General features: G+C 35.7%; 1 protein-coding gene across 5 annotated transcripts in view; it reads left to right on the top strand.

Annotated features, from left to right (window-relative positions):
• Nucleotides 1-14,158, top strand: part of UBP1 (upstream binding protein 1) — a 42,978-nt gene that overhangs the window by 19,627 nt on the left and 9,193 nt on the right. For 4 of the 5 annotated variants that reach the window (XM_064506454.1, XM_026101316.2, XM_064506453.1 and 1 more), the window contains exons 3-9: nt 251-327; nt 2,968-3,073; nt 3,672-3,778; nt 5,435-5,587; nt 5,741-5,851; nt 6,388-6,495; nt 13,244-13,347. In XM_064506454.1, coding sequence (XP_064362524.1) covers nt 251-327; nt 2,968-3,073; nt 3,672-3,778; nt 5,435-5,587; nt 5,741-5,851; nt 6,388-6,495; nt 13,244-13,347 — 766 coding nt within the window. The remainder of the gene's footprint in view (nt 1-250; nt 328-2,967; nt 3,074-3,671; nt 3,779-5,434; nt 5,588-5,740; nt 5,852-6,387; nt 6,496-13,243; nt 13,348-14,158) is intronic. The other variant, XM_026101319.2, reaches the window with a different exon arrangement.

Here is a 14,158-nt window from a genome sequence, read left to right as displayed (position 1 = left end):
TGCATGTAAAATGGAATACTTAACTTTGGAAGATCTATAGTTTTAAAGGGGCCAAAAAGTTTTGCTTCAATATTGCACTGATTCTTGTGCTGTGAAATGAATGTTGTTGTAAAAATCTCTTAACCAGAAGTTTCAGGTACTGATATCTTTGTGTGTTGGATATAATCCAAAAGCTGATTTGGGTTGGTTGAACACAAGACGGCTTTGTGCTTTAACTGTTCTGTTGAAACAACCTCTTTTCTCTTCAAAGGTCAGTCCTATGAAATACGGATGCTAGATAACCGGAAAGCTGGAGACATACCAGAGATCAATGGAAAACTGGTGAAGGTGAACTGGAGTTCTTTAGATAGTGTTACTAACAAACCTCTACCAGTTGCATATGAAAACAGTATTTTTTTTAACATTTTGTTGTACTCTAATTCATGGAGATGGGTGGGAAAAAGTGGCTAGCTGATCTGACCAATAAAGAAAATGGGCACAGTGGACCTAATGCTTAGTTTTGTTGTTTTATTTCAGGTTTACTACCAATTAAAAGAATGTACATGTATGCATGTCCCCATTTATGAATGGGTTCATTTCATGTAACTTTAGATAACTAAAGGTGAGATAATCACTTCATGTACCATTTATGAGGTCTACAGTCTGATTGATTTTTAGATGAGATGAATCTCCCCTAAATGTGCCCATTTCTTTCTGCTCAGTAAGGTTGTGGTAAAAGCCTTGACCTCAAGTTTAGATATCTAAAGTTAGGTGAGATATCTCAAATCCAGCGACTATACTTTTTTTTTCTGCTGTCATTAGATACTTGTTCAGAATGGCTGTTGATCAGTGATATATTAAAATATGGATGCATCCGAATATGAATACTGAAGAGAGTACTCTCTTGTATGTGTGTATGAAAGAATTATTTCATGCACAGCTTAATATATCTCGTTTTCTAAAGACTTGTGTCCAGCCTCTTCTGAGCCATTTTGTTTTCCCTTTTCCAAGGGATTAGGAGATGTGGAAGGAAGCTAGAGGTTAATTTAGAAAGAAGTGGAGGTATTGTGAGCATGTTTTTAACAGGCATCATGGAAGACACATGGAGACAACCTGTAGTTTTTGCAGCAGTGGAATATTGGCACATAGAAGACACGTCCGTAGGAAAACAGACCTCTCCAATTCTGCTGCTAATCGAACAGTTTGTTCCATAGCTGATCTCCTGTTCCTAATTGCAGATTCATCTCCTTATGGTTTAATGTTAGCAGGGGCTTCTGTGGACCTGAGGTACTGCACTCAGTGTAAGAATGAGGCATACTGAAAAACATCCACTTCAGCAGAGAAATTATTAAAAGACTTGCTGATGGAGGGAAAAAATGGATTTTTCTCTTAAATATCTGAGAATTTTATCAAATTTTCAGAAAAATCCTACTCATATTTTGTATTGATGAAGAAGGAAAAAAAAATTCAATTAAAGTTACTTTTACAGTCGTACTAAAAATACATCAGAATGTTGTGCCTGTGGGAGACTGAGACTTTACGTGACAACTTTTGGCTATATCAGTTATGTAATGTGGCTGGCTGGTATAGTCCTGTGTCTTACTTTTATTTATCTGTTGGATGCATGTTCAGAGATAATTTCAGGAAATGTTAAACACGTGTAAAACTGCGATTTGTGAGCTCTGCAATTAAAACTTTATTACCTGGCCTGCTGACTTGCTGTCATGGTAAACGTTGTTATTTTGCCCTGTTACATACTATTCCCTTACAGCTCTGAGGAATCTTTGCTGTATTTTTATTGGGTCATATATCAGTGATGAGCCAGCTATTAGGCAGATGAGGACAAAACAATGTAAAAGTTATAAAAACCTAAATCTTAGTGTAGCGGGGTATTGTAGTGTAGCATCAAGAAACTTTCCATTTCAGACTGTTAAATACTGTAATCCCAGTACTTTAAGAAACAAGTTATTCCTTGTTGTTGGAAGTGGCTGCAGATATTTCGAGTTCCAAACATGCTAAACAGTTTGTAGTGAAAAAGGCAAAGGGTGGGTGTATGAGCACACGCACTTTAAAAGCTCTTAGAAATAAAACCGAGGAAACGTAATCCATCTTGAAGAGGCATTTCATTTAAAAGTTCTGAATTTTTTTTTAATCATTGTTATTACAAGTAATACTGTAGGCTAATGAGAAGAAATAAGGACTTTAAAATTTTTGTCTACATTTTGTTCATTCACTAGCAATTCATGTATATTTTTTCCTCTGCATAATAATTTTCTTTGCTTTGTATGTGCATTCATGTAGCAGGATAAAAACATTTCTTTCTTACAACTCTAAGAGCACAGTTTTAGCAGAGCTGGTCACAAACATGAGTATTGTTGGATAATTGCTGCTAGCTGAAAAGTTAATGGTGTCCTTGTATTTTAGATGAATATTTCAGCTAGAATAGTTGGGATATTTTGCAAGATATTTTTATTACTTCTTACTATTAATTGAAATCATAGATTTACTGTAAATATGTTTACTAGGAAGGAACTTTCTATTGATTTTATTCCTTAAAACAGTTTACAATAATTCACAAAATTTCTGATGGGGGGAGGGAGGAAGTCAAACTATATTCACTGCCTTTCTGAATAAATGAAGTCTTTTGTTTCCTAAAACAAGTCTTTTTTGCCTACACAGTCTTGATACTGTGCTGTCAGTCTTAATCTGTTCGCTGCAAGTAATTTATAATGACCTTTAGAATATTCAATGAGACGTAATTTCCTTTTGCATTTTTACCATGTTTTCAAACATCTCCTGCTGTTCAGTTCTATTTCTGTGTTTTAGAATGTTTTGGAATACTGATGGTTGCCAAGCTTTTTGCTGTAAATATGTTTTTTTTATCAGCAATATGGCTATTTTGGAATGTTTTAGTGCTTTGTCATCAGGCTGTTTCCTAGCATGTAGTAACTTCCTGGCTCATCTGTTGCTTGTTTCCTTCTTTGTTAGAGTATTATAAGAGTTGTGTTCCATGACAGAAGGTTGCAATACACAGAGCACCAGCAACTAGAAGGTTGGAAGTGGAACCGCCCTGGGGACAGGCTTCTTGACTTAGGTATAATTGTTTGTATCTGTTGGGCATTATATAAAATTCAGATTCCAAGTTTAAATAGGTTATGGTCATGTTTATGCTAGGGCTGATGACAAAACTACAACCCAGTTTCGATGTGCCACTTTGTCATAGTGGATATTTTGGTTATAAATGTCCTTACCATTTTCAGATCCCTGTAAAACCTTTAGTAGGCACTGCAGAAATAAGATAGCGTTGTGCTGGCTATATTCATTTAGTATTCGTTTTAATTTTGATTACTAAATGTTATAGTAATTAGGAGAACACAAAGTAACATTCCACAATCTACAAGACTGTGGAAATCACACTGACACGGTTTCTTTATTTTGCATAACTCTATCATTTTTGTGTATGTAAACAGGGGGGAGATAAGAAAAAAAAATCAGAACACTTCGTATGCTGAGTTCACTTCAGATTAGTCCTAAGAAACTGTTGTATGGGTTTTATCTTGCTTATTATTAGGTCAAGCCACCAAAGCCCAGCTTTTCTCCACTTACCTGTGATTGCTGATGGTAACCTTAAATTTCTTGCGTTTTCTTGGAATATGCTTATTTTAAAATACGTACTTCTTATTTTTGTGTAGATATTCCAATGTCTGTTGGAGTCATTGATATCAAGACAAATCCAAGCCAGCTCAATGCAGTTGAATTTTTGTGGGATCCAACAAAATGTACATCTGCTTTTATTCAGGTTTGAAACTTTACTTGACTGGGTGTCTATGTGTTTGGTGTCTTTCAGGTCATGAACAGTGGTACATTTGCACTATAAAGATTCTCAGTCTCTTATTTGTGAGATAGCCTTTAAATACCAGCACTGTAAGAAATACAGAACTATAACAACTATTATTTCTGTAAGGATTCCTAGTTTGCTTTTTCACCTTGATTCGAGTTTATAAAGGCAGCTTTTAAAAACAATCTAAATAAAAAGTTTTTAAAATGCTCTTTGAAAAGAGCTGTAGTGATTAAAATATTTACTCATAGCGAGAATTAGAATTAATTTATTCCTCCAAATAACTGTTGCTGTTCCATTATTTCACTAGACCCACTCTCCTAGAGGTGTTTCAGCAGCGGCTTGGCTTGAGTATGCAAAATGGAACTTAGTGTGCTAAAAATAGAGTTTTTAAATCAAATTTTCAAAGAAGATTCTTATTTTATCAGTACGTTTGTCTGTAGTAGCATTTTTTTGGTGTTCAGGACAATTGAACATGTTTTTTTTGGAAACTATCTAGATAGAGTGCTCCGTTTTGCATTGGAATTTTTTGTTTATTTTTACTCAGATCTTTTGTCTTTATTATGAGGTAGCAGTGTTTCTTACTTGGGCTGCCAAAATAGGTTACCTTCCAGGTTGTCAGTAAATTGACTTAGATCTGGTGCAAAAGAAGACATTTTTCTACTTAGAATTACACAGTTATTGAAATATAGGCTTCCTTGAAGAAGTGTGAGATGAGCCATTGAATATTTTTTTAAATGCACTTAGAGGAAGTGATAACAGACTGACTGAAAATGGAAGCGTGATTCACCTATTCTAAAGGCTAGAGAACACAGCATAGCAGCATTAATTACACTTAAAGCTTCAAATCCCAGCCTGTGGTTCTCTGCTGTTGCTCATAGCCATAGAAAATAAAAAGATAATACTGTTGTCATTGGGAGCGTGAAATATGCTGTTGTCTGTGGTGCATAGCTTGCCTCATATTCCAGAAGCAAGCAATAGCTGGGAGCACTGTCCAGTGAGATTCATTACAATTCTCTGTTGCACTCTTTTTCCATTAGGTATCTTCTAGGGGTATTTCTAGCTTATAAACCCAAAGTCCTCAGGCTAATGTAGTTTTGAAAGCACTTAAGGCAATTAAATACTAATGTCCGCTGACTTTTATAGGAAGCTGGGCATTAAAAACATATTGGAAAATACCCCACTTTACCGGAAGTTAACTCTTCCAGTCAGTGACCTTACATTATTTTGGTAGTATTTATTACAAGTAACTCTGAAATTTATTCTAGCTATATTGGACAATAGTATCTTGAAAAAGTTTTTACTATTTTCCTGATAGATACTGTTGTCATCCACATGTATTTACCCTACGACCCAGTAGGAGAGCCTTCAGAGCAGGTTCTCACTTAAGAAGAATCTACAATGACTTCAGGTTTTTGGAGACACTATATTTGTTTTGGGTTTCTTTTACATGTGGACAGAAAAAAAATGAAGCATTCATTTGTTAGGCAGCTTTGTCCTTGGATAAGCTGGATGATTCTTTACTTCTCTTTAGAAAATGTAGGTGATCTTAGCAACACCTACTTAAGTATATGTCTAGAATGCTTTTGAGAGTGTTTTGTTGTTGTTGTTTTTTAGGTACATTGTATCAGCACTGAATTTACCCCCCGTAAACATGGAGGAGAGAAAGGAGTTCCTTTTCGGATTCAGGTTGACACTTTTAAGCAGACTGAAAATGGAGAATATACAGATCACCTGCATTCAGCCAGTTGTCAAATCAAAGTTTTTAAGGTAACAGTAGGAAAAAGATCCTTAATAAATCTCTAAAAATCTCTCATAAAGATGGGAGTCATCTTTATACTACTGCTTAACTTCTGAGATTAGATTTCAATTATAAAGTTATTTTCTACCTGCTGTTTTGTTCATGTACCTGTTCATTTTTAGCCAAAAGGAGCAGACAGGAAACAGAAAACGGACAGAGAAAAGATGGAAAAGCGAACTGCACATGAAAAAGAAAAGTATCAGCCTTCATATGACACCACAATTCTCACAGAGGTAACAAAATAGTATTGCATCTATTTACTGAAGAAAAAATACATAGATACAACATATTATTTTAACTACCGTTTTGGAAGGGTTGGGGGAGAATTAGAGTTCTATACAAAGGTAGGCTTTTTATTTGACAAATATGTCCAATAAAAACAACATTACATTTTAAGATTCTGGTTAGTAAACTTCATTTAGATACTTGATAGATGCTTGTATTAAAACACACTAAGGCTGAACACTATTTGACTGACTGTACTGAACCCTAGAGCAAGTCTTATGATACAGATCTAAAAACCTTGCAGCAAAAAAAATAAAAGAGGGGGGGATCTAGAATTATCTGCCAAATTTAAGCTCCAAACTGTATTTTTTGGAGATACTGAATTTAAGGCCATAGCCTCAGTAGGTTTTTACATTTTCCTTTTATTTAAACATCAGTGAGTTCTATACAGTTTTCTAAAGATTTCAGTTTTTTAAAAGGCTTTTAGATCTTTCCTCACTGTGTAATGAAAAGAAATTGATCCAAATCTTTGGTGTTTGTCCAGATGAGGCTTGAGCCTATAATTGAAGATGCAGTTGAACATGAGCAGAAAAAGTCCAGCAAGCGGACTTTGCCAGCAGACTACGGTGATTCTCTGGCAAAGCGAGGCAGTGTAAGGGACTTCTGCTTACCTTTTCATTGTGCAAGATATCTTGTGCAGTGTTAGATATAGGAGAAACTTCCATTATATAAAGTAAAAATATTTTGATTGTTGTGGTTTAATTTTATTCATGTTTATGTATGCCAATTACTCCATGTTTGTGTTTAGCAAAGGAATGCTTCCTAAATCTAACACGTAAGATAAATTGTTGCAGAGGGACTGTGTAACTTCTCAAGGTCAAGAGCTTTCAGTTTATGCAACTTTAAATGAAATAGCTTTTTGCTTTCCTTTTTGTATGTAATTAGTGGAAATAAGAACAGCAACATTTGGTAGAAGTGTTTCGTCCCATATTTCTACCTACATTCAACGTAACTTTCCACGTACATCAGTACTTTTAGAATTCCATGTACTGTTGCAATAGTAGCTATTGCTGTTTGTTTAGCCATCTATGTATGTACTGTGCTCCAGGCAGCTTTAATACAGTTCAGAACATTCACCACATCTTTACAGCCTAGGGATGCTAACTGTGTGTATCCTCTTAAATGGATATAACTGATACCATATGCACTTTTCCTCTCAAGGGTTAGCATTTTAGATTGCCAAAATGCTGTTTAAGGTGAATATCAAGACCTTAGCATTTTTAAGAGAAGAAATAATCCTGCATATTCCACTTGGCCTGTTGAAATGTATATTAATAGTCTGATTGTGGAAGATAATTATTTGATTTTGTTATTTGAACAGGCATATTGTTTTTACAGTTCTTTAACAGCAGCACTTAGGCAATGACTGCCTTACTCTTGTCCCTCAGACATAGTTTCTTTTGCATTTGTGATCTATTAAAGTGATGTGTAGGGTTTAGGATATAAAATTCTTAAGTATCTGCCCTTTCTTTGTTTATTAAGCACATAATGGAGGGAGGGGGTGAGAGGGAAACAAGCAGTGTTAAGTAAGATGGATTCTTCTGAGGAGGAGTTTCTTTTCCTCCGTGAAAGTAAGCACTGGGCTATCTGAATTTACTGTTTACTCTTCTTGGTGTGTGGTGTTTTTTTGTTTGTTTTTGTTTGTTTTTTTAAGATATACCTTTTATATCTTTTATTTCTGTACCAGATGGCACTATGGGAAAATACACACAGGAAAAAAGAGGATTTTATCACTTATATAGCATCACCTTTCTAATATTTGAAGAAATGCTTGGAAGTGGTTGCTGGAAGGATTTTTACCCCTTCCCCCTACCTCTTCCTTTCTGTTGTTACTTGTACTAAAGAGAATGATTATAGCTTATAAGACAAATAACAGAAAAGGATACTTTTATAAAGATGTAATAAATCCCTTATCCAGAATATGACAAACTGTAGCTAAATGATACCTGAAATTTGTCTAACCTGTTCATAAAATCTTCCAAAAATGGAGACTCAACAACCTCTGTAGAAATCTCTTGAAATACTAAACTTCTCTGAATAAAAGCATTACTTTAGCTGTAGTGAACAAAAACGGAGTGGTGACAGGTAGCAGCAGACTTCTAATGCCTATCTCAAAGGATAAAAAGGAGGGTTATTTCTCCACTGCTTGCTTCTTACAAAATATTCTTCTCTTCCTTAAGGCTTTGCTTCTCGTAGTTTTGGGCATCCTGATTGTCTGAGCTTTGTCTTTGTACAGATAATGTTTTCTGATCATGCATCTGATCATGCTTGGTCTTTCTCCTCTGAATTCTCTGTAGTGGCCCATGTCCTTCTTAATATGCGGTACTTAAAACTGGGCACAGTACACCAGCTGGTGCTTTACCATCTCCAAGCGAACTGGAAGGATTACTAGGCATGACTGTCATCATGCTGTCTATATGTCAAGATTGCTTGCTTCTTCTGTAACATTGCCATACTATTGACATGCATTTGAATTGGGATGAACTAGGTCCCACAAATTATTTTGAAATAACAGCTACCTACCTCTTTCCCATTCTCTAATTGTGCAGTTGACTGTTTTGCACTTGGCCTTAATAAAATCCTGTCTTCAGATTATTCAGTTTGTCGATCATTTTGAATTTTAATCTTGTATTTTGAAATGCTCCCAGTCTTGCTAATTTGGTATCATTAGATTTAACACATGGTCTGTTCCAACACAATGATGAGTTTTGTCATTAGCAAAAATATTAAAAAGCACCAGGCCCATGAAAGATTCCATGAAACACTACTTTTGCTGTATTCATAGTGAAACCTTGGTAATCTTTATAAACTGATTAAGTACTGTTTTTAAGCAAGGTGTATACTCAACTCACAGTTGTGTGATCTAGACAAGGAATGCTTACCCTACAGCTTGAAGGCCAATTCATCAGGCTTCTGCTCTTCTCAGGTATGCTTTTTCTTGGGGGCCCTGTAGATAGACAGGGAATGCACTGCAGACTGGATGAATGTTTCTACTTAGAGCAGTTCTGTCTTTGGAGATCCATCTTCCCATCCAGTAAATCAGAAGGTTTGGATGTCTCAGACTTACCTCGTATGTACAGATCAAAGGGACGTATGTGCAGTTCAGCCTGCCATCAGAGAGGGGCTTGGACACAGAAACTGAAGTCATGTTTCCCTAGTTGATGTATGCGAATCAACACTCTTACATATTATGTCTTTATATATGAAGAATCTTACACTACACATGGTATAGGGACTGTGGCTCCATTACAGAAGAAAAACAAGCTTGCTTGTTTTTTAGTTAGTTCAGCTGTTAGTTCAGCATATGCTGCTTCCTAGATGTTCAGAAATTTTTTTTGTTATCTTTTCAGGAATTCCTGAAATTTAGGTTGAGCCAATCTATAGTCCACTTCCTTTTTTTCAAGTTGGGTATTATCTTCCTCCTACACCTAACCTGTGCTGTCTTTTTTGTTCCTTGCCTGTTGTATCTCATTTTGTATGTTGGCTTTTTTATTTTGTCCTATAAGCTTTTGCTATCCTGGTTGCTAGATATCGCTAACATTTCTTTTTTCTGTATGATTTCTTCCAGCTCCCCTACGGTCTGATTTGGACAAATTGGTCCCTTACACTGGTTCCTTCAGGAAAAGTTGAATCTATAATCTTTTCTTTCCAATTTAATTCCTATGGGATTCTAACATAATTGAAGGAGTTTGTTGAAGCTTGCTTTCTCAAAGGTCATTCTGTTCTTCTCCTATCCTTTCCTAAAAATCAGGATTTTTTTTAAATTACCCTCACCCAATCGGTGTTCTGTCTCTTCCTTCTCATTCATTTTGATATGGATGCCATCTAAAAAGCTTTTCCATTATTCCTTCACCTGATGTTTCAAAATTTTGTGCATTCCTCAAAACTTTCTTCAGTGTTTATCTCAGTATTTTCCTTACAGACAGATGCAGTTAAACTACACGTTAATAGTGTCTTGTGGTATAGAGGTTTGACTTTTTAATAGGGATAATAGGCTAGGACATACAGATGACCTTCTTCCAGGGGCAGTTTTATGAAAGCAGCACCCTTTTTTAGTCTCTTTCAGATATACAGAAACTAGAACTTTTCTAAGGGAACAAAAAAAAAAATTCCTTCTCTGCAAAAGCAGATGAATTTGTACTGTGATAGTGGGCTCTTTGCACCTTTTTTGTATTCAGTACTTGGTTGGTTGGTATGTTAGTCTTGCCATTTACGTCTTCTGTGTCATGAGCCAGAATATGTAAAGTGGAATTTGATTAAACTTGGTTAAATTGGCATTTTTTTGCAGCTAGAGCTGATTGTATGACACAGATGGAAGTGCGTTCAGAATAATTAAGTCTGAGCAGAAGCTTTTTGCTTTGGCCAAGTAGGACTGAAGTTCCTTGGGGCAAGAACTCTGTATTTTCTCGGTTTCTTGACAAAGCTCTGTGTTATGTGTAATCAAATTGCTGACCTGTTCTCTAACTATGAAGATGATGCTGTGTGCCAAAGTATGATGAACATATTTTGGAGAACAACCTGGCTTTTTTCCTTTTTTTTTAATCTTGATTTCATATTTGAGTATAGTGCCGAGTTCTTCAGCAAAATTTAACATTACTGTCTTGTAAAGCATGAATCTGGGCAGAGCTGAGTATTTTGGAAGTCTTGAAAGGTTAGGAGCATTCCGAGTTTGAATGCTACCTATCATGGAGTCTGAAAAATCATATTTCAAAGAAAGATTTCCTACCTTCCTTTTTAACTCAGCAAAACCAGTGGTCAACACTTTATAACTTCCTTTGTATCCCATACATATGAACACAAAAAGTCTAAAAATAAAATAACTGTCTCCTTTTCAGAATTAAACAGTGTTCAGAAATTAAGGCATAATTTCTGGAGCCCTGTCATATCGGTAGTATTGCATCAGTGTATTAGTAATGGAGGGAGTTTACTCTTGAGAGCTCAGAAATAACCGGTTTGCAAATTCACCAGTATATATTCATACTTCTTTATAGGCAAACATATTCCAATCTTTTTTCTGTTCTCTGATGGCTCTTTGCACAGTTGGATGATTCTCTGCAACACAATGATACTGTTCTCTCCAGTTTGACTAATGGCCTGGGACTTCTGTGTTAATTTCATTAGCTTGTTCAGCGTCCCTGGTTAACTCGATTTGGGCTTAAGAACGTAGGAAATATCCTGCTGGATCAGACTAAAGATCTGTACAGTGCAGTGCTCTGTCTCTGGCAGTGAAAACGGCGGATGTCATTTAGGGAGAGCATGCAAGTCTTGCTGCTTTCTGCAGTCCAGTTACCTTGTATTCCCCCAGCACCTCAAACTGTCACGCAGGGATGTTAGAAGGCACATCCCTGCTTAGTCTCTCTAGTGTCTATTAATGGATTTGTTGCCCAGGAATTTGTTTAATCCTTTTTCAGAGCCTGATTGCTTTACAAAGTGTGGGATAGTCGTGCATGTGGGTGATTCTGAAAGCGCAAGTAGATCAGGTTAATTGCTAGGGGATCCTTGCAGAATATATTCTGTAGCAGTTATTCTGATCCTTTTTCTGAATTTAGGCTTTTTCTGTTCCTCAGAGCTTTCAGAATTAAGTATCTTGGTGCTAAGAAACACTTTTTTTCCCCCCCCCTCCAGACTCTATTAAATAGAAGAAGAAAGAATTGAGCCAATGAACAGGTTGCCATATTCACCTCTAATTTTATTACTTCATATTATAAGGAATAGAGATTCATTTAAATTTATATAGTACCATATGAGGATACTAACAGGAGTGAAAGCAGCACAAAAACTCTGAGAGATAGAAAATGTTTTTTGTTTTTTGTTTTTTTAAACTAACTGATAGTAACAGTTTTTTCTGGAAGAGCAGACAAGATAGGAAGTGTGTTTGCGGGAGAAAAAAGGCTACTGGCTTTGGGATGGGACTTTTTTGTTTTGGTTTGTTTTTTTTTCCTCAAGTATTTCAAATATGCCCTTTCCTGTTTTTAAGCTCCAGAGTTCTGTTGTCAAGAACTTTAGCTTGGTCTGGAGGATAGAAACATTAACTGCAGTATGTGCCTTGGGAATGGCTTTTTGATATCAATACATTCTTCCCTGCCTGTCAATTTAAATATACATTGAACAGAATGCTTTAATGGAATAAGAGCTGAAGGTGCAGCAACTTGCATCTGTATCTCCAGATAAACATTCTTCATTAACGTTTATGGGGAGAATCTCAGAAAATTAAAGAAAATTAATTTCACTTTTAAAATGTTCCAGGAGAACAAAGCTAGCATTATGATGTTGAACTTTTATTTTAAAACTATGGTTTTAGATCACATAAATAGGGAATGAAGACCTATTTGTGTTCTCTGTTGCAATATAAAATGTTTGAGGTATTGACTTGAGAAGCATCAGGTGGAAATATACAGAATAAGAGGAACAGCAGATAACACTGGGAGGTCACGGAAGATGCAGCTTTGTGTGAATGGCACTGTCTGTAGTCTAAGTGGCTTTGCCTACATAATTGAGAGGAGTGTATATGCAGCGATTAGCAAAAATACTTATTTAAACAGAACCTGGGGCAAAGGTTCTTCCTGTTCATTTGTCTTTGAACATAACAAAATCTGATTTTGGTGGGTTTTTTTCTTTAAGGCTTAAAATATTTGCAGTAGTATTAGAAATACTAAAAGTTAGTTTCATTCTGAAGGGCTTTTAGCGTGATCAATTTTTAAAAAATACAAAAAAGACTTTGACCAAATTAGACAGCTGGCTCATCATATACTTGTGAGGACTTAAATTTGTGCATAAAAATTCTAGTTTAGCAAGCAGCTTAGAGAAAGCAGTACGTGTAACATCATTTTAGTCCTGCAGTAAATGATAAAGCCACAAAATTTCTACTGAAAAGTCTGTTTGTATTTTAATACAATTCCTGCCAGGACAGATATATTACATTTGTCAGCAATTTGAAATCTACCTTCACAGTTTTAACTTACTGTTGCTGAAGACCTGTTGTCAAGTCATGATACCTGTGGTTTAAACAGCCTCTTCATGTAAGGATGAAGGAAGTTTTTCAGCAGATGGCTTTTTTTTAATTGAGTAATCTATACAGGTCTTCCATAAGTTTCATCACTTCCACCTTCATTGTATTAACAGAAGACAATAAGGATAGGAATTTTTTTGAAGGAACAAGATGAAAACAAAATTGATTTTACCTAGAGTACCTGCATGCAACGTGTGGGATGGAGGGAATCTTGATTTGGAATCACAAATCAAAATTCTATGTGGAAAAAAACCTGGGTTTAAGCAAAAGAACTATACAACAAAAAATATATTGTTAAGGGGAACTTACAGTTTTAATTTTTTATCTTCAGTGCTCACCATGGCCTGATACTCCTACAACTTTCGTAAACAACAGTCCTACTCCTGCTCCAACTTTTACCTCTGCTCAACATAGTACCTACAGTGTCCCAGACAGGTAAGTTTCTTTTCTGTAGCACAATTTAAGATAACATTTAAAAATCCAGCTTATTCAAAAGTACTTTAAAAGTAAATCTAAAGGCTTGCAACTGTTCTCTACTTCTGTTGGGGAATGAGAGCTAGATTAATGTTTTGACTTGCGTATTTATGTTAGAGTTTGACCCTTGCATCAAGTGATTCAATTATATAATAACTTCTTTTGCCCCAAAATGCCACTTTTCTTTCTCACTGTTAACTGTTGGAAACTTTTCCTCTTGTCTTCTGGTGTACAGCAAATGCTATATACCCTTTAAGTATTCCAATGTAGTCCTTATCATATATCAAACTATATGGCTTCTTCCAGTAAGTACAATCTCAACACTCCTCATTTACACTTTTAATGTAATTTGTAAGAAAAAAAACCAAGAATAATCTTCAGAAGCTTTTTAACAGATACTGTATTGGTAAAAATATTTTACATCAAAGCATTAAACAAACTACTGCAGTTAAACTTGGGTGATCAAGGAATGATTTGTAGTGGTTATTGTCTGGCCTATATACTTTTCTTTCGTGTGCCTTGTATTTTACTACCTCTGTCTCAGTCACCGTTTGTTTTCAAGACAGATAACTGGCCATATATCTGTCCTCCTGTGGGTGCTGGTAAAGCTGTTTCTCCAACTGATAAAGAGCAGGAACCAGATTACTTGTGTATCGACGTTTGACAGTGTTTCTCTTAGTGTTTAACTTTACTAAGTTTCTCCCTGTGTGGTATTTGTCTTTGAACGGAGACATTTATTGTTTTGGGAATTTCACATTATCTTTCAGTAAGC

Source organism: Dromaius novaehollandiae, chromosome 2 (genome assembly GCF_036370855.1).
Source record: "Dromaius novaehollandiae isolate bDroNov1 chromosome 2, bDroNov1.hap1, whole genome shotgun sequence".
Taxonomy (NCBI): domain Eukaryota; kingdom Metazoa; phylum Chordata; class Aves; order Casuariiformes; family Dromaiidae; genus Dromaius; species Dromaius novaehollandiae.
Note: the sequence above shows the minus strand (reverse complement) of the source record. Positions and strands in the feature narration are given on the sequence as shown.